This window comes from Nasonia vitripennis, chromosome 4, assembly GCF_009193385.2.
Source record: "Nasonia vitripennis strain AsymCx chromosome 4, Nvit_psr_1.1, whole genome shotgun sequence".
NCBI lineage: Eukaryota > Metazoa > Arthropoda > Insecta > Hymenoptera > Pteromalidae > Nasonia > Nasonia vitripennis.
The window spans coordinates 9349830-9373670 of record NC_045760.1 but is presented as its reverse complement, the minus strand read 5'-3'; the positions used below and the strand labels follow the sequence as shown (position 1 = coordinate 9373670).

Genomic DNA, 23841 nt, shown 5'->3' with positions numbered 1-23841 from the left:
TATTTCGGAAGGGAATAATGCTTGATTTTAGAAAATTTCAGATATACTCCTTGAATTTTCAACTCTGGCACTCGTATACGGAAAACCTCGGTTCACGCTTCATTCGATGAGCACTTTTCTTTCTCTCTCTCACTTTCGACTCGGGGCCCATTATAACTTGGGCAAAGTCAGAGAGACAGTAATTAAGTCTGCAATAAGGACGAGTGGACCGGCGTTGGCGGCGTCGACCATTAGGCCGACGAATCGACACTTTGTGCGGCTGCGAAAAAGCTCGTCGCGTCAAATGAAGCGAGAGGAGATCCGATAAAAGAAATTGTCAAAGAAGAGACGGGAGAGAGTGAGAGGGAACATTCAAGCGTCTGTCTGTCTGTCTCTCTCTCTCTCTCTCTCTCTCTCTCTCTCTCTCTCTCTCTCTCTCTCTCCGCGCGCTGGCAAGCAAAAAGGTTTGAGATTCAGGAGCTTTCTTTAAGGGAAGTCAACGCTTCGCCGGTAATTGTCTCGAGCAATTATTGGTCATAATTGTGTGTTCTCTCGCTCTTCAAAGTCGCCGTGAGAGAAAGACGAGGCTTGACTCATTCTTCTTCTTCTTCTTCTTGTTTCCGTAAACCCTTGCTCTCTTCGACTGTAACCTCTTCCACTGTCGCTCGTATGAAAATCGCCGGACAGAAGACAAAAAAACATACCCCAAACGCGAGCGCGATAGTAGAGCAAACACGTACACACAAGCTGGCGCTTGCAATAAGCCGCAGACGATCAGGATCGGAGCGCATAAAAGTCGATCGGGGACCGAGCAGAGCCTAAACAATATCTCGCGGCGATATAAGACGCGTCTATTGGGCCATTACCGCGACCGCACCGCCGCTGACTGACCGTTTGCCCCCGCTGCAGCGTCAGCAGTCCGAGAGCTTTTCTTGCCGGCGTCGCGCGGACGCTACGGCACTTTGGGAGAATCCTCCGGTCGTTGTTGCTTCTTCGGTACACTTCTTTTTATCTCTACTGTTTCTTGAGCTTTGTTACTTTGAGACAGCGCTTTCGGGAGTGTCTATTCTAATTCTTCTGGTTGTTGCATTCTCAGCTAAGAAAATGATGCGAATATACCGTGACTGGCTGCGCGTGTTTCTTGAAGAACTACACTTTATACACACGTTACTCCCACACGGCGAGTCCTTCATTTCTCTCCCTCGAACGGCGAGTTCGCTTCTTTACGATTTCGGTTAACGCTTTAGCCGTTTCGGAGTAGCGAATAAAAGGCGCGCGAGTATATAGACTTCGGCGCGCGAGTATATAGACTTCGGCGCTCCTTTCGGCTGGAACGTCATTTTTATTCCTGTGTTTGAGACTGCGGACGACCAGTCGTTTCTTCCTTTATGGCCGCTTAGTTGCTCGGCTCGATGTTTTGGTGTGTATCAAGCTGGATTTCACCGACGTGTATTTCTTCTTTTTTTTACTCGTTCTTTATGCTGAATGAGCATAATGTCGTAAATCACGTTCCTCGACGATTTGTACATAATCCAGCGGGGCGGTTTATTAAAACTTCTTATCAGTTCGCGGCTGCGGGAATGTGCGCGCGGACGAGGAATTATTGGAAAGTAAAAATGATTAAAGTTTGAAAATTCTTGAAAAGAGCGAAATCCATTGTCGCACGCAATAAAAATGAGATCTCTCGAGGAAGTTCTCAATTGCCGCGCGGCACGCTATTGCATCTCCTCGCGCTCGTTTCTCGGTAACGAATTCGTTTTATTGACATTAAACAATTTACAACTCGGCGTTAAAATTTCCGATCGCGTTTCTTGCATAAAATCTAGTGTCTTGTTTACAAACAGCGTCGCGTACCATTAGAAAAAAAACTGCGGGTAGATCTCGATTCGTCAAGCTTGCGAGCAACAGCCTCGAGAGGAAATTGCGTTTGTTCGGGCTTTTTTTTCTTTTCCGCCCCCTTCATTCTCTCACAACCTTCGAAAGATCCGTCGTTGATTTTGGCCTACCGACTCTCTGTCTCGATTCGAGAAAAGTTTCCGAGATTTTCGAATGGCGATAGTCTCGATGATATATGGCCGTCTATAAAGTCAAGACATTGAATGCCCGATCGATTCTCTTTCCATTTCCCCGACGCTCGTGCGGTATACTGCGATTCTTTTTACGGACGATGGGGTACTTTATTTTTCTTTCGAATCCACGACGAATGGTCAAGTGAGCGGCTTTGCCAGAATTTGACTTTTAATTTGGGTCAGCTTGATCTCCGTACAATAACTCTCCATCTTAGCGCACATCAACTCGCTTCGCGCCGAACATCCGGTACACTTGGATATATCAACTAGACTACTCGACTACTAATACGCTCCCGTCTAGACGGGATGTATCAACTATTAAGTGATGCATTATCGCGTGTTCTTCGGCTCGCGTCGTTCTCAGAAAGTTCCGTGCGCGCAGAGATGCAAATTGCCCCGGCGAAGAGAGCGAGAAGAAAACAGCAGCGGCCCGGCTTATAGAGGCTCGAAGGGGTGCATTCGCGCAGGCCAGCGCGCTGGGGACAACATCGCCTATTGAGACGGTATTCTTTGCGCGCGGGAAGACAGGGGGGGGGGGGTGGCGCATGGGGTGAAGCTCCCTCGGGCATTCTCCGTCTTTCCTAGTGCGGCGGCGAACTGTCCCTCTCGCTGTCGCCATCAATTATTACTCGCGCCTCGTCTAGCGCGACGAGACGAGACTGCCTGGCCGCGACGGCGATGTGTAGCTTCGCAGCCGATCTCGTCTTTTCACCGCGGACGCGCTTGGCTTTTTTCGGCCCAGCTCTACTCCGCGCGTCTATGGCTATAATGGCCTGTTGCGACGATGCACCTTAATTTCGGGGATGGATACTTCAGGCGTTCGATTCAAGCTTAATCGTCGAGCCAGACGATCATGAAAGTTTGCCGGAAAAATTAAGAATACACTTGGGGCAATCGCGGAACGAAAGTAGACTGCCATTACGTTAAGTCAGACCGCGAGGGGGACGGTGGTTTAGTCATAAAGCGCAATGTGTGCAGTCTGCTGTCTTCAATCATTTACACGTCTCGTTCGTTGGGGAGATTTCACGAAAATGGAGCCACTTCTTTATTTGACCGATGAGTCTGCATGCGTCACATTCAGAATTCGCGTAATTACGGCTAATTTTATAAAAATACATAAATAACCAAGATTCCCTTCACGCGAGCTGCGCTGCAGCCTCGAGCCGAACGAAAGACAAAGACCATCAGCGAGCCTCGAGTCCCCCCCTGCGAGTGTATATGTTTATTCAGCTTGTCGTCTGAGCGCGCGCGGTCTCCCGATAAGACGACGAGTCGCGCGGGACAGTGACGCGGGCCGCGCGCAGCCCTCGCACATAACCGATGACTCTGTCTCTCACTCTCTCTTTTTCTCTGCTTCCGTAAGTATTTGCCCGCTGGAAAAGCGTCTCCGCGTAACGATGTTTATCGTCGTCGGGGAGGTGTATAACAATCGCCTCCCGCCGCAGGGTAAATATTTAACGTTATTTCGCGCGTGGCGGAACTCGTACCACGATTTCGCGAAGTTTTCGCGGCGACGAGACCTTTGTTTTCGGGGTTTTGAGAGATGGAGTCTCTAATTTTCGTTCGTCTGTCAATTATTGAACTTTTATAAACATAGTGCAGATTACTCACAATCGTCGAAAATCAAAGAGATGAAGGTGGCTCTTACCTGCACCAAAAAGGCACACGAATCGGTTAAACGCATTGTTTACTACAGCTCTTTCAAGCCGCTCTCGAAGCCAAAGCACCGCCTAACCTCCGTCCGCCAGCGTCGAAACAGATAGCGAGACTCGTGCCATAAATCGCACCGCTGCGATAAGGCGCGAGCGAGCGTTTTCCCATTGATCGACGCCGATTCCCGGACTCGTTCTCTCTCTCTCTCTCTCTCTCTCTCTCTCTCTCTCTCTCTCTCTCTCTCTCTCTCTCTCTCTCTCTGTGCCCGGAGGGGATTAACGAGCGGCCATCGACCGCCACTGAGCCCTCGAGCTCTGAGTCTCGATTATCAATCACCCGGTCGCTCGATCGAGTAGTGCCTCTTTTTTTTAAAGCGTTATCCGAATACAAAAACCTAAATTTTAGCGGCAGAAATCGAAAAGGACGATCCGAGCGCATATCAAGAGTCGGAAGCGTCACGGCTTTATGTACACCTCGCGCGAAGAGGCAGAAACTATAAGGAACGAGTATAAAGGACGGAAGGAGTAACGATCTAACGTTTTATAGTTGTAATCGGGGGTATCATAATCTTGCAAGTTTGCCCCCGACCAGCACTCGACATCCAAGAACAACGACGAGCTCCACCCCCCCCCCCCCCCGAAGGGCACTGGTATACCTCTCTGAATACCCCCAGAGAGGTGGAGAGAGAGAGAGAGAGAGAGAGAGAGAGAGAGAGAGAGAGAAAAGACGCTGGAGGGAAGAAATGCCTCGGGTACGCGAGCGCGTCTCATATCCTCGCGTCCTTTCGCGAAAGGAGGCCGTATAACCCGGGGACTAACAAGATTTCGTACATGTAATTGGTTGAGTATTAAATTGCGTATTCCGGTGCGGAGGTACGTATATAGACACGCTATGGAAATCTTGAGGGTGGAGAGAGAGAGAGAGAGAGAGAGAGAGAGAGAGAGAGAGAGAGAGAGAGAGAGAGAGAGAGAGAGTCGGATAATAGCCCAGGCAAGAAGAGCAAGAGAGAGCAGGATCATTTAGTAACATACTGCAGTGCCGTGACGGTTAAGTTTATCGGCTGCGAGCGCGTGTGTGTGTGCGAGTAGGGCTAGGTATCTTCCCGCTTCTCGATTTTGCGATTTCGGGACACGCTACTGCTAATGCTTCTGCTGCTGGGGCGCACTTTCTTATGTACGCGCGCTTGAGTTAATGGCACGCGGCGTCTTCGCGCGCGCACTGCACGGTTAATGAGAGCGCGCAGCTTGACTGCTGACGTAATTCCCAACTTATACAGGCTTGTAACATAAGAGCTGTGTTATATAGCCTTTTCAGAGTTGGGCTTTATATTGTTTATACCCCTAACATTTTCGCTTATCGACGAATCCAATTTTTCACCGCACCGCAGCATATCGGATGCCTTTGTCCCCGGGATCCTTAATAGCCTCGCCAGCCGAGAGTATATCCTTGGCCCATCAAGGGCGCAGCTTAATTAAATGCTCGCGCTTGAAAGGGCCGGGGAAGAAGACGCCGCGCGGTCGTTTCGAGTTTAAGGAACGTCAAAGCAGCATCAGCAGCCGCTGTAGCCGAAAGTGTAGTTGGGCAGTGATTCCATCCACAGCCGCGACCGAGCGGCGTTTATTGGACACTCGTGACGTCCATGCCAAGAGTGGGCCTCGATCGTCCGTTTACTCGGAGCTTACACCTTGGGGAGCGTCGAGGTGTTTCCAGGATGGAGTAGATTTAGCTTGGCCAATCTCGCACCTCCGTCGTTTGGGATTTTAAGGAGTAATTATAGTCCGTTGAACGAGTATTGGGTTGTTTTATGGACGGCTAATCATCGCGTAAAATCGTTCGAAATCGAAAAGCCCAGAAATCTTTACATACACTGTCAGCAAACTCAACTTAGAGTCTCGGCACCGTTGTTTGTTTCGCGGCGGCAGCTTTCAGGCCGTTCTCTTACCTCCTCGGCGTTCTACGCACTGTGTATTACCACATAGCTGGAGCGCAGCGCTTGTACGTGAGAAACAAGATGAAGCGAGAGGGAGAGCGCGCTCTTCTCTCATTGAACGCGGTGGAGCAGCAACGTTTTACGGAAACACGACGGGCAGGCCGCAGGCGATGGAGAATGCCTTGTTTAACTAGCCTTTTAATTAGTAACGCTTAAAAATTTAGCGCGCGCTCGGAATACACATCCGGGGCCTTCGTAGGAAATCGCGAGCGCGAACGCGCCTTGCCTCCCCCATACCTGCATTGTGTAGCTTATGCTTCGCGCAAGCTTGAGTAGCTGCTGACGGACTCGAGAAAGCCTGTGTACGTTAGGAGCAAGGGAGGCTGGATGTAAGGCCGAGTCGGAATGGAGAGCTAAGAGAAGAGTATTGTTTTGTTTTTTTAACTTTTCTGAAATTTCTCCAACGCTGACGATATTTTTTCTCACCAATAACAATGTTAATTTCAACTGCAAAAAATTCTCTCGTTATGCAGACAACACTCCCCTTCGCCTCGCAAAAAAAAACCAAAGAAAGAAAAATATCCTCGCGCTCCTCTCAGTAAACGCTTATTATACGAACGACTTAATATTTGCGGGCCGGAATATTGCGCGCGTGTACTTCCATTCCGCGCACCCCCGTATGCCGCGCATAGCTCGCGCGTATCGGGTGATTCACCCCGTGGCGCGTGAAACGCGCAATTCATCAGGAGCGAGCGCAAAAAACGGAGAAGGGAGACTTACGGCGCAGGCCGATACACACACACACACACACACAAGTCGTCGCCCTCGCCCTTCCTTTTCGTCTCTCTCTCTCTCTCTTTTTCTCTTGCACCGATGCACAAGTGTCACTGCAACATGGTCAACGGCAATTTTTTATTGTTTTCGTAATAAATGCGCTCCTCTCGGGGGTGCGAGGACTATAATAACGTAGTAATGACTCATTATGTACGGTGTAGAGCGTTTGCCTTTCTTTATTGAAATATTCATGCGGGGGGTCAATTTTATTGGCGACGAAGGAAACTTTCTGAATAACTCAAACGGGCATACTGCGTTTGTTTATAACCAGAATTATATATGGATACGAATTATGTATGCTAATATTTTCAAGTTTGGAGAGCTTATAAAGCTTACTCGGCTGTATACCCGGCGCTTTATAAAACAATTTTCGAAAGGGACGGAGCTTTAGCGCAAAGCTGATTTCTCTCGCGCCGAGAGTTTACGTTTTTCCAGCAGCGCGAGGCATCTTTTTCTTTGCGCCAGAAGCTCTCTCGACTTTTTGTCGCGGATTAATTCAGGGATGATGAATTGAAGAGGTCGGTGTTTCGCTTTTAAGCCGCTAAACGAACAGTGGTATACTTTTGAACGAGGCAGTAGCGAGATTTCGTTTTTCGGTAACAATGTTTCGCGTAAATTATTCGAAAAATTCGTCAGAACGGGGAGTATGATGAAAAATGGAAAAATTACGCATCCTAATTAAAGTGGTAGGGATTTTTATCGCGATTTATTCGAATACAATTAGTAACTAGGGTTGTTCAGGGAGTGCAAGTGTCGCGCGTACGAAAATTGAAAGTAATTTAAAATATTATCTGAAAACAAATACATCCGGCGAGGAATTAAATTTCCAACGCACCAAAATTTCGCGGAACCCGTAACAAACACACGCTGAACCGGATTAATTACGAAGCAGCTATATATAGACGGGGCTAATTGAAAAGTTTCGCGCGAGCGGAGTAAATAAAATCCCCTGCGTGAAAAGAGAGAGAGAGAGAGAGATAGAGAGAGAGAGAGAGAGAGAGAGAGAGAGAGAGAGAGAGAGGAATCGGCTGGACTCGTCCTCCCGCCGAATTTCATTTCGCCGGCGAATGTCTTCGCTGCAATATCGGATTTACTCGGGCGAGCCGAGGAGAGAAACTTGGCCCCTAAATAAAAAGGGTTGTCACCTCGACTTTCGCTCCCTTCTCGAGCTGTGGAGAGTCACAACCCCCGAAGTCTTACATTTTTCTCGTCGTTCTGGCCTCGTGTTTCTTCCCCGACGTTTATATGTGTCAAAGTTGCCGCTAAGATTCCCTGAAATATGCTTGTGTATTATTTAGTCAGAGCCTGTAGCTCGTCCTATAGCATCGATTATATACTTCATCGATATGGGCGCAAACTTAATTAATTCAGATTCGCGAATAATTACTCACTCGGTGAAAAACGTACATAATTCACCGGCGCGAGAAAAAAATCGAATGAAAAAAGCAGACCGCGTCACTCCGACCGCGTTAAATTTCGATTGAATAATCGAAAACTTACTAATTAACGCCGGCCGGCCCGAAACTTTCCATTAAAAAAGTCACCGGCGTCGCGGTGGCCCGTGCGCGCCAAATAGATCGAGTCAGGAGAGAACAGAAACAAAAAATAATAAAACCATCAGTAGAGAAGAAACAAAATCCCTCGCATTCCTTGGTTGCATTCTCGAGCCCTCCTTCCGTCCTGTGCGAACTTTCACCCGCCCGCGCACCAAACTCTGACAGCTGGGCAAAAATGCCGGAGACATTATTAAATATGATTACCAGCAGCAGCAGCAGCCGTCGGAGCCGCGGCGCGCGGGTGGGCTAAAAAGTAGCACCGGGCGGGAAAAATAAAAGGCCGAGAGTGAAAGAGTTCAGCCGGCCGTTTCCGAGTGGGCTCTCAAACTTTGATACGATTAAGACGGAACGAATTAATCTTCATCCCTCTCGAACAGCGGTTGGGGAGGAAAATTTTTCAAAGGACCGGAGAAAGAGGAGGAGGGAAAAAATAACGCGAAAGCGTAACGGGGGCTGAGCGAGAGCGATCGCCAAAGTGAAAGAGGGAGAGAGAAATGGCGGTTTCACCCTAATCACGCCGAGGCGAAGGCGACGTTAATTAGGACACGAGATGGCGCGATATCTGCTCCCCGCAAAGCTGTTTCCTGCGAGTTGTCGAGAGAAAAATTTGGATTTCTCTTAACTTCCACTCGATATTCGAAAACCGCAGCGTATAAAGAGACACAATGCCGTGTGATTAATCGCTACCTCAACTCGCGCGAAACGAGCGAGGACACTGCTTCTGACGCACTCGATAGGGAAAGCCCTGCTCTCAGCTTCATCACGCTCTTACCTCGCCAGCGCTCGAAAATAAGGGACGGACGGACGGTCGGAAGAGACGGAGAAAGCGAGAACAGGACTGGCAAACGGCTCGGTCAGCAGAGCGCGGCGGTCAGCTCTCCGAAGCAGCCTTTCTATTCCCATTGTGAACACGGCTTAATTGCCGCGCGTAGCAGGAGGAATTGCCGATGTCGCCGGAGAAGCTCCTGCGCTTTTCCTTGAATTTACAACGGCCGCGCCGCTGCGGTTTTGGAACGGACGTTGCTCGTTTTTATTCCTCGAAGCTGTACAGAAGAAACTCGGTTACCGAGACGTTCGATTCTATTTTCAAAGACGCGATCTTGGAAGCAGTTTTCGAGAAAGTGGCCACATGGTAAATCTATATCAGCCCGATGTACTGAAGCGCGACTTGATTATAAGCCGTGTACACGGGCCACATACCGCCCGATTTATCCGCTGTATTTCGAAAGCTATTTTCGGCAATCGAAGCCCCGCCAGAAATATTCGATCTTAATTCGTACTGCAAAAGAAAAGCTACACGACTCTTTCCTCTATTTTTCTCCGTGCAAACCAAATTCCCGCGTAATTCGAATCAATGCATCGTCAAGATAATAACGTATAACGAATCGATAGTCCCCCGAGTAGTACAAAGCAGCTCTTGCCTGTACGTAAATCGCTCATATAGAAAAGCGTATAGCTGGCGTCAGCGCGAATTTGCTGATCGCCGCGGTATTTAGCAATAAAGTTGGCGGCTTTCCCCGCGCTGAAAATGAAAGAAGCGGAGCCTGATTCGGTTGCGGCCGCTGCGAAAATTACGACGGCGTGAAGTTTAACGCTGATGGCGTATGTGTATCGGCCGGGGGGGGGGGGGGGGTCAAGGCTCAGGGAGACGAAATGACCGGAAAGCCAAGCTCGAAGGGTGTGCTCTGTCTTTACCTTTCCTGCACTACAATGCGTGTTTGGGGAAGATTCGACAATTACTAGCTTACCGCGCAGTTGTCAAGTACGAAAAACGGACAATGCCGCGCAAATCAGGCACTCTGCTTTTTCTGTCCTCCGGCTCTTACACACACGACACTCGCTAGCCAAAAGCTGCAGCAGCAGCTGGTCAGCGTTCTCTGACGTACGGTGCATGATAAAAAAGAAGGACGACACCGTCCCTGCGTCAAATGGCCTCTCCCGTGTATATCTTCGTGGCCGATGACGACGGCTATTTTCCCGGGCCGCTCAGTCCACAGTATAATGGCCGGTTTATCCTTGTTCTGCTCCTGACGCCCGAATCGCCGGCGATGAGCGATAATTTGGCCTTTTCACCAAAACAGCCGCGAGATTTGTCAGCGAGTATGAAAATTTTTAAATTTACATTCTTTTCCTACTCTTCGGGGAATACCGGTAATTGCTACACGTCTCCGAGCTGCATGAAGACGATATGAAAATAAAGCGAGCTTCTTGGAATATCAGAGAAGAGGGAGCTCGCGCGTATTTACCCAATCGGCTGACTGACGAGCGACAGTCGGAAGAAAGCATGGAATATTTAACGTTCACTGAGCTATAAAAGCAATTATATGAGAGCCATTGTTTGGCCGGGAATGCGCCTCGCCGATATGCGCGCCCGGCTCTTGACGAGTTCCTAGTCTCTCTGTATAGCTGTGTATAGATATAGGGAGCAGCAGACGCGAGGGAAAGTCGTATATAGGCAGCAATAAATACGAACGAGAGTCGATTCATTCGCTTTATCGGGGCGAAAAGTCGCGACGAAATCTCGCTACTCGCTTCGAATACTCCGCTTCCTGTTCGTTGCGCGTTTGACGAGTTTGCCGCCGAATAAAGCCGAGCTTTTGTCTTTTCGCTTACGCCTCCTTGTACGATATGTGGGGAGGGTCATCGCGACGAGCTGTCTCTCGGCAATCGAAAATTCATTCATCAATAGCGCCGTAATTTCGAGCTTGTACAAGCCGATCTCGTATTGTAATAAGATTAATATACATCAAGCCTGATTAGCATAACATCGAGTGGCGGAGCTTATTAAGAGATGAAAAAAAAGACCAACGAAAGCTGCGATGGACGCTAGGCGATCGACTTTTTTCCTCCGCGCTTTCTCTCGCAACGGGGAGCAGATGGCTGATCAGATACCAGAAATTAAGGGCGACTCCACGAGCGCGAGAGAGAAATGTGTATTAATTTTTCAAGTTTTTTAATTAGCGAATGTCTCCGTTTCGCTCCGTCGGCGCGACATTTATATTAGGAGCTGGAGCGTGTCCTGCTTTCGCTCCACCCACCCGGCCTTACACTTCCTTCTTTTCTTCGTCGTCGTCGCCCTTCTCTCTCCTTTTTCCGCTCCTTTCTCTCGCGCCGAGTAGTTTCTCCGTCGTTTTTTGCCTTTCCACCTTGGGGGTAGCTATTTTTTCTCTCTCCCCGGCCTCTCCACTGACGAGGGTGTCTGGGCTCGATTTTTCTCGGAAATGACGAAGGTCGTTAATTTGTTATTCCTAATTGTGCATTAAATAATAATTACGCAAGCCTGCAGGGTGGCGTCGAATCGTTATTTAGGAGCTCCGACGAGACGCCCTTTTTCACCCTTGGATCACGACAGCTCTAATGAAACGACTGATTATTGTCTCGATCGACGTGCTGTGTTTTGCCGAGAAAAAATTGATAACTTCGAGAGTATAATATCCATCCCATTAAGACGTTCTTTCAGGATAAAGAAACGAGGTCACAACCCAGTGTGAGAATCCAAAGAAATCTCACCCCATTCAGCCAAACCATCTCTCGAAGGAGAAAGAATCTTCTCCGTTCCGAGGCGCACAAAAGAGCTCCGGCGACACACAATTTTCCCGAGACAGTGCGCGATATTTGGCGCCCGACCTGTTTATGCGCTCAAACGGCGCAGAACTAATTAGCCGCTGTTTTTCCGCTGCCCCCGGAGGATCTACCCCCGGACACAATGGACCGAAGTCCGGAATAGGCCTCAAGACACTGCGAACGTCATAATGCGGAGCAGAGAGAGAGAGAGAGAGAGAGAGAGAGAGAGAGAGAGAGAGAGAGAGAGAGAGAGAGAGAGAGAGAGGATCTCTCCATTGTCGTCGGGCGGTTAAGTGCTCCCGTGCAGCTCGCGCGCGTCCCTCTCGCTCTTTCCTCCGAAACGAAGTGGGCTCGGCTTTCTTTTTGCAGCGCGCTGCGGCGGTACCCCTTTCGGTCACCGCGACAAAGCCAAGAGAGAGAGAGAGAGAGAGAGAGAGAGAGAGAGAGAGAGAGACAGGAGTCTGCGGAATAATTTTAGGTTCCTTCCTCTTCTTACTTCTTCTTCTTCTTCTTCTTCTCCTGTGCCGGCGCTGCTTTTTTGCTTCAGTCAGAGAGAGATGGAAGCTTCCTCCTTCGCAGTGTGGATAATTTCCAGGGGCGGCGAATGGCAACCCCTTTTTGCGCGGCGGGGGCAGGTAATGCGATGACAATGCGAAGGTAATGAGCTGCGAGCGTTTCTGCGGCTGAGCTCGCGTGTCGGCTCTATGCCACCGGACGGGGGAAATCTCTGATTTCGTGCGCCGCTCCGAGTGTATATAAATAGAGAGATGCCTGCCAAGATGTTATTGCTCAATTAGGAAAATCTCCGGAGTGGTTATGCTCGCGCTCTCTGTCTCTTATTCTCCGGCCGCGCGGGATGTATAATTGAGATTTAGCGCGTGGGGTAGCGAGATGCTTAAGTCTGCAGAGGATAATTAAGTCTATATAACGGATTTTTCTCGAAATCAAAGTAAATTTTAGTTATTCAGTGAGTTGGAGAAGCTAGAGGTCATCGAAGCTTAGGAGGCATAACAAGGGGCGAAATAAGAAGATTCCGGGTGACTCTTGAGAGAGAGAGAGAGAGAGAGAGAGAGAGAGAGAGAGAGAGAGAGAGAGACGGCCGATGATAGATAGCTCCGAAATCTCTTTTCACGGGGCCCGTTCGACCGGAAGTAAAATGAATTTAAGATCCACGCCGGAAAAACTTTTCCTAATTTAGCACAATAATGGATAGCGTCGTTTCGAGGTACAGTGAGCGCCGTGCTGCTGCTGCTGCCCTTTTTTCGCCCTCGCGCCGGCGGGGAGAGTTTTATAGTCCGCGCTCGAGCGGCTCACTCTTCTACAAAGTTATTGAGTTAATTTTACATGAATAAGCATTGCTTATTATGCGAGAAAATGAGAGCTCTTTTTTTACGCCGCCACGAGCATTTCGGCCGCCGAGTTTTTCCGCGGGAAATTTGAAAATAAATTTTCTTAACGCAATACACGCGTGTGTGTACCTCCGCGCGATTCGAAAAACTCAAAATACAGCGAAAGCAAATCCGCCGAGCTGATTAGGCACGTATAAGCGCAGCTGGAAACGAGCGTGACATCCTTGGAACCGTCTCTTTCTCTCTCCTGGAAGCGTGTGTATAATGTTTACAGTCATGCGCACTCGCGGCTAGATGAGAAACATGCAACCCAAGAATAAATCGCTAAAGCTGAGGCCGACACCGCACGGAGTGCGTGTTATAGTTGCCGCGGTGTGTTTTTCAAATGCCGCGCGTTTACACACCGTTGCAGGTCCGCGATAGAAGTGGGTCAGCGCGCGGTTTGAACGGGAAACAATATTGTCTGTTCTGTTGGCTACTGATTTAGATGTGAAGCTTTCGATCATTTGCTCAGCGGTTGCATTGAGTAATTTTGCATCTCCGATGTTCGAATTTCCCGATGAAACGGAGCTTCGAATTAAAAAAGAAAAGTAAGACCAGTCACGAGGAAGAAGCAAATCGAGCGATTCTCGGTAGAGTAAATCGCGATGATGCCGTGAGAAGAGCCGAGAGTCGTCGCGTAGTCGTTCGCGGGATTCTGTTACTACCTGGACTAACGCGTCAAGTTGCGCGCACGAAAATTCCAGGTATATGTGTAAATGTTGAGTTTACATTTTACTCGCGCAAACGGGAAATTCCAAAGAACGACTTTCGCCTCGTTATATTTCCGGTAAAACAGAAAATCGTGATTCGCGCGCACGAGGGCCGGGGGAAAAAAGCTTCTTTTCGAAACACAAGCTTAATTCCCCGCAATATCGCGCAAGTTGAAAGAATAAACCAGAGCTGCGGGGCTTGCCACTTAAAAGCGAAAAAAATCAGACAGAAAACTCTCTCTCTCTCTCTCTCTCTCTCTCTCTCTCTCTCTCTCTCTCTCTCTCTCGTCAGCTTAACTCAGTTTCGCACAACGAACGTACTTTATTCAATTCTTCAAAAGATATAGCACACACGTGAATCGTGGTCGGGAAAAAAACGGAGAAATATTCTCAACTCCTGCATTATCCGCGCGAGACTTATAAACTCGAGCGGTGAAAAATTCCGCGGAACGGTATAGTCGGATTAAATGAATTCCTTCCTTCCTTCCCTGAAAAAATGCAATACTCTCTCTCTCTCTCTCTCTCTCTCTCTCTCTCTCTCTCTCGAAAGAGAGAGAAAGAGAGAGAGAGAGAGAGTACAGTCAATGCCGAGGGAAAAGGGCGCGGTATAAAAAAAAGAAAGAAGGCGGTTTCACCTTTACGATGCCACTCGTGACGAGCTCTTCTTCTTCCTTTTTTTAGTTCAGGTGCTGTCGCTCGCTCATACTCTTGATAGGCGCTCGTAAACCGAATTAATGGCTCCGAGCGGAGACATTGCGTTGCTCTCTCGCGAGGAAGCTTCCGGGAGATGGAGAGTGCAGCTGCATGCGTGCGCCGCGGAGAAGGCGGGAAGATTGTTGGATACGAGTTTAATTATACGTTCGAGTGTAGTTTATCTTCGTGAGGTCTGACTTTTTTAGTGAAAATTTATTCGTTTAATTGAATGTTGAAAAAAAAACAAAATTTGCATACTGTCTATATTCAAAAATAACGATCAAGACTGCTTAAATTTACGCGGCGTTGGTCTTAGTGTTCTATTGATTATAAACAATGGTATTGGATCCATCGAAGCTTGATTTATTAATTCCAGACTTGTTTGGATAACGCGGGGAAGAAACTCGATTTTTCAACGCTATTATTAATCCGTATCGCACGTGCAAAGAAGAGGGAAAAAGTTTCGCTGATTAATTAAAACAGCATACACGCGCACTACTCAAGACACGATCAAGATCGGATTTAATATTTCAGCGGGAGAACGTATAGCAGTACGGCGCAATTGAATTCATCCTGTCGGCAGCACTTGTAAACGAAACTCTTCCCACATAATATACATCGCGGATTTTTTTTTTCATTTGCCGCCAAAACGAACGAACAAAAATATGAAGGGCAGCAGCAGCAGCAGCAGCAGCAGAAGAAACGAGCAGTTTCCCGAATAAATACACGTGTACAGCCCTTCGCATGCGATAATCCCTTCTCGGTTAATCTGTTTCGTGGACTTCCGTCCGGCGGAGCTGAAGAGCGCAGGTATGATGCTGCTTTTTTGCGCGTATTCTCGAAGCCCTCCATCATCCGGATGAAGCTACCATTCGGTTTTTTTCACTCGCCTGATGTGTTTTAGTTTCTTTCTCTTCTTTTCGCCGTATCTGCAGCAGCAGTTTAAGTACGTTACGCGCACGTTACGTTACATGTTTCGTCGGGGCTTGATTCGTGCTGTTTGTTCTGCAGCAGTGTCTAAGCGGGATACGAGGGGATGAGAAGTGAGCGAGGAAAGATTTCAAGATGTGCATCGCATTATAAGTGAATCGTTAATGATTTATACCCGAAAAATTCGTCCTCCCACAGAACACTTCTTTATACTCGCGTCCACAACAATATAACTCGTCCTCATATTTACTCTCTTCAAGGCATTATTTTCTCTTCCTCGCACTTGCACGCATCCTCTCGACAATACGACCAACCAATCCGCGCCTCTGCGAGAAGCCCCCCACACACGTGAAGCGTACACCCGTCGAGAGCAGTAGCGCGCACAGTAAATGTACAGCGTCAATGCTTTCGAGAATTCGTAAGCAGACGCGTTAATAAATGTTCGGCGGAGCGCGGCCTGTAAAAATATTACACACGGCGCGGCGGCGAGCGCGGGCAAACAACGCAACGCGCCGAGAGCGCCCGACGCTGCTGCGCTGTATATTATACCCTTTCCTTCGCTCCTCCATCTCCTCCCACGCGTGTATAGCATGCGCGCTAGTGACGTATAGTCGGCAGATGGCGAAAGCGAGCGAGCGAGCGCGTATTTATTTTCGAGCAAACAAACACTTTAATGATGAGATCACGCGGACGTGGCTCTGCGGCTTACACGCGCGTATAGAGCTGCACGTATGGGTTATTGTATGGAGGTGGATGTAAGTGATGTGCGACGGGTTGGGGTATACTGATGCTGGGTTTTATGGCTCTGCGCTGATGAGGGATATTTATTTTGCTTTTTTTTAATTGGCGATGCTGTTTGTGTGACCTGGAAGATTGATTTTATATCGCATGCGCGTAATAACTGATAAAGTTAAAACAGGAAGCGATCGAACTCAGCATTTTTAATTTCAGGTAAGTAGCACTGCCTCCACGCGTATACCACTATATGCAGATGACGAATATACCCGGCCGGCTGCGTTTTTTTTTCTATCCCGTTCCCTCCTTCATCGGCTCCGGAATAAAAGCAGAAGCATCGGACTTGTGTACAGAGCCACGCGCTTGTGTATTGAACGACGCGAGCGCATTATTTGCCCGCTTACACAGGCGAATGAAGAAAGAAAGAGGGAGAAATACGCTAATGTATTATGGCAATCGCTCGCGAGAGCCTGTTTTCTTTCTTTCTCTCTTTCTCTCTCACTCTCTCTCTCTCTCTCTCTCTCTCTCTCTCTCTCTCTCTCTCTCTCTCTCTCTCTCTCTCTCTCTGATTTGTTTCTCTTCATGCCTATCCTTTCTTATTGGAGGCTCGAAAAATATCTGCCGCTCGGACAAACATGTTGGCGATAAAGCGCGCATGGGGATTTATTTCGGAGGCGTATGCAAGTGCCCGTGTGTTTTCTCGATGTTTTCTTTGACGCTTCGCGCGCCGCGCGGAAATTGGAGGGATGCCTTTTTACTGCCCTGTTGGATCCGTAATTCGATTCGCGACTTTGACGAAAAATCAAATTTTTTAGAAAAAATATCTACCGATGTGTACCAGCAAACACAACCGCATCCACACCGATCGGCAAAACAAAAGGCGCAGCCAAATATTGTCCCACTCGCCCGTATACGACTGCTGAAGAAAGAAGCCGCGGCCAGTTTTTGCCCCGGGGCAAATATTGAACAACCGCGTATGCATGCGCATTTATCCAGAACACATCCCTGCGCGCTGCATCGCTCGCCTTAAAAGCTTTTCGTCTCCGCGGACTGCACGAGAGAAGCCGCCGCGCTGGCGAAGGTAGAAAAGGCTATACACAAGAGCAAGAGTAACTATATAGGAGTAACTATATAGTCCCGGGCGACCAAATTGAATTTGGGTTCTCTCTCTCTCCCTCTCTCTCTCTCTCTCTCTCTCTCTCTCTCTCTCTCTCTCTCTCTCTGCGAGGCGGCTGTTTAGATTCCTCGCCCGCCACCGAGTTGTTTAGTTTAGGAGGAACAAAGAAAACATCTATGTGTTTATTCTAGCCGCTCTCGCATCCCGCGCGACTTCCTCTCCGCGCTACTCGCTCGACTCTCTTTTCGTTACAAGCGATGCGGTGTGTGGCTTGGGATAGAGAGAGAGAGAGAGAGAGAGAGACTTGGGTATAGCCTTCAACTTTTGCCGGTGTGTGTGTGTGTGTGTGTGTGTGTGTGTGTGTGTCTGTATGTGTCTATAGACGTACGGGAGAGAGAGATGTGGTGCGAACGCGCTCTGGGATCTTTATTCTTCGAGAGATGACGGCTGCGGTTGATATTTTCTATAAAATGATTATCGAATAGTCTAATGTGATCAAACTGTCATTGCAGTTTTTTTCCTTTCGATTACTTATTCACTATTATTTTTATCTCTATATACTATGAATACCTCTATCGCGATATCCGTATCTTCCTTTCGACTTCATTCGACGCGCGCACAGTTGAACCCTCTGTGTTTTTCACCTCTTTTCACGCGTGCGCGCACGCGCGCGTTATCTCTCGCGCGGAGCACGTTTTTATGTGTGTTCGGCGTCGAAACCTGTTGTCTGCTTTGCGCCGAACAGCTGCAGCGCGTCTCTCTCTCCCGGCTTATACACATGCGTTTTACGATTTTGATGAGTGCGCGTCAAGTCGCTCGCCAGGCCTGTTTTTCTTGAGGATTCTTCGAATACCTTGGATCTTTATCCTCTAAAATTGGACTTTTCCTCCGGAGCGGAAAAAGGTGACTTTTTCTCTTCATCGCGATGCATTAAAATTCGTGTATTTGTCCAAAGCGAAATTCAATACTCCGAACGAGACGCGCATCTGTATACTTATACAGAGAGGAGAAAAAGATATCGAATTCTCTAACCCTAAAACCGGATATGCTAAAAGTGAGGTCGCACGCAGCTGCATATGCTCGAAAATCGATGTGGCTGCTGTTTCTCTCGCTTTTGAAATGAAAACAGGCACGAGACATCCAAGGAGCGAGAAAAGTTTGTGTACCGGGAATGCAAGTTTAGGAGTTTTCCCCTTCTTGTGTACCTTCTCACTCGCTCTCGCGGTTATTGTTGTTTTATCCAATGGCTGCATGCAGCGCGTGTCAGTTTAGAAACGGAGTAACCGGAATTTTCGTTCAATTAGACTACTGCAGGGTGTTTTCGAGGAAAGCCGAGAAAGACAGCAATATGTCTCAACATTGGAATTCGGCGGGCTCGTCCCATGGAAAACAAAGAAGACGTGATGCAGTCCTCCGAGAGGGAACAAGAGACACGCGGTCGAGGACGACGCAATTTCCAAAATAAACGCCTGCCTCCGCAAATAATCATCTCGCGCGTGCTTTTAATTAAGTTGCCGGTGTGTGTGTCTCCGCCGCGACGGAAGCGGACCTTTCTTCCGATCCGCGAGGCGCTCTTATTCGTTTCACGCTCTGCGCTTGTGTGGGATCGTATACGTGGTTTCTGGGATAAGGGGAAGACGCGGACGGAGAGGAGGAATTTATATTCGAGTCGAGAGAGTCGCTTTCAATAGAAATGTCACATTTATTTACGAGATTAACAAAATATATAATGTTAGTACTTTCGAAAATTATTCTGTGTATCTACACAAAGAAAATACTCGAAAAACCAACGACAGCCAGACGCACGCATCGTTATCTGTCGACTATATAGGAGATAGCGCGTATAAGAGGCGCGAGAGATAAGATGCAACGGACCGACATAGACGAGAAAAGCGTGCGGCGGAAGACGAGTGCGACGCAATTTATTAGTTGCGCGACGATTTATACAAAGCACACAGGATGTACCTGTAAACAGACGCGTAACGTGCGTTAATTAGTCGAAGAGCTTTCGAAATGTACTTTTTTCCTGCTGCCGTGTGTTACTTTCAAACTCGCGATCGCATTCACTCATTACCTGCGCACGTGTGCGATATACTTCAAACTCAGTCAGACGAGCAGCGATATCGCGCTATTACATCTCTAAGCAAACTCGACTTTCCTATAAATACCTAATCGATATAATACATAATCGATCGCGCGAATCGCTTCGTTTTTCGCAAAACACCGCAACGCTATATACGCGCGTATAGAGAAACTAATCGCTCTACACGACGATCAACACGTGGCACGGGGCAAATCGCGCGAATGTGTATACGTGTGCCGCGTGTTTACTCTCCGGGGAAAAAAGAGAGCCAGTTGTTCCAGGTGTTCGCCGACGAGATTTCGCACATGCGCGCCTGTGACATAATGTTTATACGCGTGCGTGCCGCCCGCGAATCGCCGAGAGTTTGGCGCTCTCAAGTTGTTTCAGGTGTTCGATGCGGCGTGCGATGCATTTTGTGTCGGGGAGAAAATTCACGGGATGTATCATACGAGCGACGGTTATTCTCTTTCGAAAGTATAATCGAGTTTGAATTTGGCGCGAAAAAAAGTTGTTCGATCACATCGTTTGAACTTGAAGCTATAGAGCCTTATCTCGGCATTGCATTACAGGCAATAACTCGCAGTGGCACGGCGCTCCCTTTCTCTCTTCGGTTGCATTATTGAATCTTGGAAATCTGCCTGTGCCACGGACGCAAATCGAATTTGGACGTGTCCCCGCGACGTCGCTTCCCCAAAACACTGATACCTTCGAGCTGCTGCGAGGACGATTAGCCTTCATTATTCAGGGGCACTAACTTCGTAAACTCGACTCTCCCTCTCTCTCTCTCTCTCTCTCTCTCTACAGAGCTGTGTATAGCTGATGGTATATAAACACTCGCGCGAGTTAGGACGTCCTTCTCAAACGATATATTCCTTTGAATTTCGATTTTAGCTATTTTTTACAAAATGCAAATATTCCCGATCCACTAATCGTAGACTCAGGCTTAAAAACTTTCCAGTATACACCCGCGGCTGACTTCTGCGAAAGACGCGTCACACAGCGAGTGCCCCCCCGAGCCGAATTAAAATTCATACGCGCGCGAAGGAAACAGAGAGAGAGAGAGAGAGAGAGAGAGAGAGAGAGAGAGAGAGAGAGAGAGAGAGAGAGGAAAGCGCGTCGAGATGTATCAGCCGAGGCTTGATTACGAAGCGCGTACAGCGCGCGCGATTTTTATGCCCCGGCCAGCTGCCGACATTTTTTCAATTATATCTACCTAGACCCGACGAAATTTCGACGTGGCAGCGTTTACGGCTCGGGATTTTACTAATGACGAGCAGGAGCGCAAGAGAGAATAAGAGAGAAAGATCTGTGGAGCGGGGAATCGTCATTCGTTATTATACGCTAACGGAGCTATCCTTTTTATTAATTTTTCTCCGGCGAGTCCGTACAGCTGCTGCTATTTTAGTGAAAACATATTTTCGACTCTAAAAAAAACGAGTTCCGCGAGTCAGTTTACACAATAAACGCGCGCGTGCAAGCTCGAGCCCGCGGGCGGGCTTACACACATCACAGTTTTGCTTATACACGCGCGAGCGAGAGATAAACACGTCATATATGCTCGGCAGACCTAGATTCTTTTTTCGCTTTACCCGCTCTCTTTCGCTCTCGCTCTCGTCCGTTTGCTTGAATTTTTAGAATTCGACGGTGCGCGTATACGCGGATACTGTTTTTGCAAGATTTTTTCTAGGAAATTTTCCAGTATTTCTAACAAAACAACGAAACAATGGTTGGTCAACGATGTAGAAATGAAAACGCCCCCCAAAAAAAGAAAATCCATCCCTCGCACACGGTTCCTTGCTGCACCCCTCAAGGTCAGCGTAAACATCGCAACCCTCCGCAAAAGACGGCCGTCGCTGGCAGCCCCCCCCCCACACACACATACACGCACACACACACATTCACGTATACAATCGCAGACTCGGCTGAGCTCCAAAGAGAGCAAAGTTCACACCGGCATGTATAATACAGGCGAACGTGTCTGGGGCCGCGAGGAGCGTAAGTGGGTTGTAGACCTCGACTCCTCGAGAAGTGGCCCCAAATTTAAACGTCTTTCCCGTGCGCGAAAGCCGCACGAGGCGCGACGTCTTGGCCCTGCGTGCGCAGTATATCTACCCTCAACTTTCGAGATTCCCTCGCCATCGCCTCCCCCTATACTGTACTGCTCCCTTAAATTATAAACAGTGTCAGCGCGCGTTCGGAGCTCCACTGCTACCGCGGAACTCGCAGAAACTGTTGCAGAACTATACTTCGGGTGGCCTATAGTCGCGAGGGTACATACTTGTTACCTACATAATGCGAGAGACGAGGAAGAAGAGGGAGGGAGGATCCATTCAGAGTGGCCGAGTGGATTGTTTCGTATTAGTTGGGCGAGTTTCTGTTGTAGTTTCCCCCCAAGTTTGGTACATATTTTGTCGACTCGTTTATTTTTGAATTTCCCGCGTAAACGGGCGACCAATGGATCGACGAATAAAAGTCTTCGCGAGTACACGCATGTATAGATAAAAAATGCTCGATCTAATATGTCACACTGCGTTGTACGACAAGCCGAGACAATCTCGCGCGAACGATAACAACTAATATCATAACAAACGCATCAGTAAGTCTATAACAGCCTCTATAGACAGCGTCAACGCGTCGATTCTCGTAAAGTGCGAGCAGCACTTTCTCGATAAACAGCAGATCGACAATTTTCAAAGAAACGCAGCCGTAACAGATATACCCCTCGGCGCGTTGTATTCCGAGTACACCCGCACATCATAAGTTCACGACCAGCTGATCGCCGCGCGCGTGTCTTCTGCATCGGCCGACTGTATAGTCGCGCGGGAGGGATGACTGATAAAGTGCGCGCGCGCGCTATTTTTAGAAGATAACGCCGCCGCGGCGTCGATCTCTAATTTCAGGTTTACAGCGCGCTAGAATGCGTGTACACGGCCGTGATAAAGAGACGATACGCGTGTGCGCTGGAAAGGTGAGGTAATGGCGGGGAGATTACGGGGATATTCTCCTTTGTTGCGCGAGTGTGGGTTGACGGGAAAAAATAAAGTTGATGTTTGTTGGTACAGCTGGCGAGGATAGCGCGTAGAGAGATGGGGGGAGTGCATAAGGTGTGAAGCTTGCATCGTACGGTACTCGGCTGCCTATTCCTCTTCTCGCGGTCGATTCGCTCTTCGAAATCTAGATTCCATCCTAAACCACGAGCCCGCAAAATAGCTTCAACCTTTCTCCCCCTCCCACTCCGGAATCGATAATCGACTTTTTCTCTCCCAGTCAGTCGCGCGCGCCGTAAAATCGCGCGCGATTTCGAATTCAATTCGAAAGGAGCCGCGCGAGGAGAGGGTGAAAAAAATGTAATATAGAGAGAGGCAGCGAGGGAAACAAATGTTTTATGACGACCCGTAAAGTGCGACCTTTTTCGTTTATATGTGCATATCCGCGAGAATGCAGTCGCCGCCGCTGCCGCGGCGTTTGGTAATGTGTTGCTGGGCCGCATTATATCCCGAGGTGCGGAGAGACACATCCTTTATTTTCGCTCCATATGACGAAAGATTTCATTCGAGAGGGCGCCTTTTTTATGGTTACCCGTACGTGGGGGTTAGTGACCCTTTTCGCAGATGCCGCATACGTATCTATATAGTTCTGAGGCTCTGCACGTTGGGGTGTATATTTTCGAGAGAAATAAGTGGCTCTTTATAGCCCGTGCGCGCGCGCGATATGAATTATCTTTATGGGGAATCTGTTACGATTGCTAATAAGTGCAGGTGAAATGTATTTTCCGACTCTGTTTAACGGACTGTCTAGACTGTGCTTTTCGAAATCGTGAACGATAAGCCGACGCGAAAGGTGTGTTTTCTTAACCTCGTTTTCCATTTTTTGTTTTCTCTGCAAGCATCTTATAGATGCGGATAAAAGTATGTAGAAAAGCTGACGAAAAACTCCTACCTGATCGTTTTCCTGCTGATCTTGGCCGTAGGTCAGAATATCGCCGTTCGGTGTAGTGGAGGCCGAGGGTCGTTGGGACGTTGACAAGTTGATCGCGCCGTCGCCGTCCGTGTCATGATCCATTATGCCATCATCCTGAAACAGGCAAAATCATCAGTTTTTCACTCACACGCGTATATTTACATGTGCGCGCACGTTCTTATAAAATTTACATTAATGCCTATGTAGAGAAAATCGCAGCTCGCGCGTACATACACATCCGACGGAAGTTTTCGCTCGCGATATTATTTCGAGACTCGAGTATACACTCTCGAGTGTTACACGTGGCTCGCACATTTGTCGAGTGACGGCAGGCTTTGCGGGGGTGGAGGGGGAGGGGAGGAGACGTTGTATGAGAAATTATCGTTTTAGAATTGTTAGACGAACAGCAAGCACCGAGTGACTCGTCTATGACTCGTCGATTTATTTCTTTGGAAAACGTCATCCAGCTTAGGGAAATATTTGCTTGGTTTCTTCTTCTTTTTTTTTTACAAATTTATTTGTATTTTGCGGCTGAGTTACAGCGGAGGGACAATTAATGTCTGTGTATCCAAGATACGATGTACGATAGCATTTCATTGATGTATTCTGGAAAATTTCGCGAAAGCGTATGCTTCTT

At 48.3% G+C, this 23841-nt stretch overlaps 1 protein-coding gene across 25 annotated transcripts in view; it reads right to left on the bottom strand.

Annotated features, from left to right (window-relative positions):
- LOC100115252 (forkhead box protein P1) overlaps window positions 1-23841 on the bottom strand; it is a 221518-nt gene that overhangs the window by 54560 nt on the left and 143117 nt on the right. For all 25 annotated transcript variants that reach the window (XM_031929092.2, XM_031929089.2, XM_031929090.2 and 22 more), the window contains one exon: window positions 23184-23318. In XM_031929092.2, the coding sequence (XP_031784952.1) occupies window positions 23184-23318 (135 nt within the window). The remainder of the gene's footprint in view (window positions 1-23183; window positions 23319-23841) is intronic.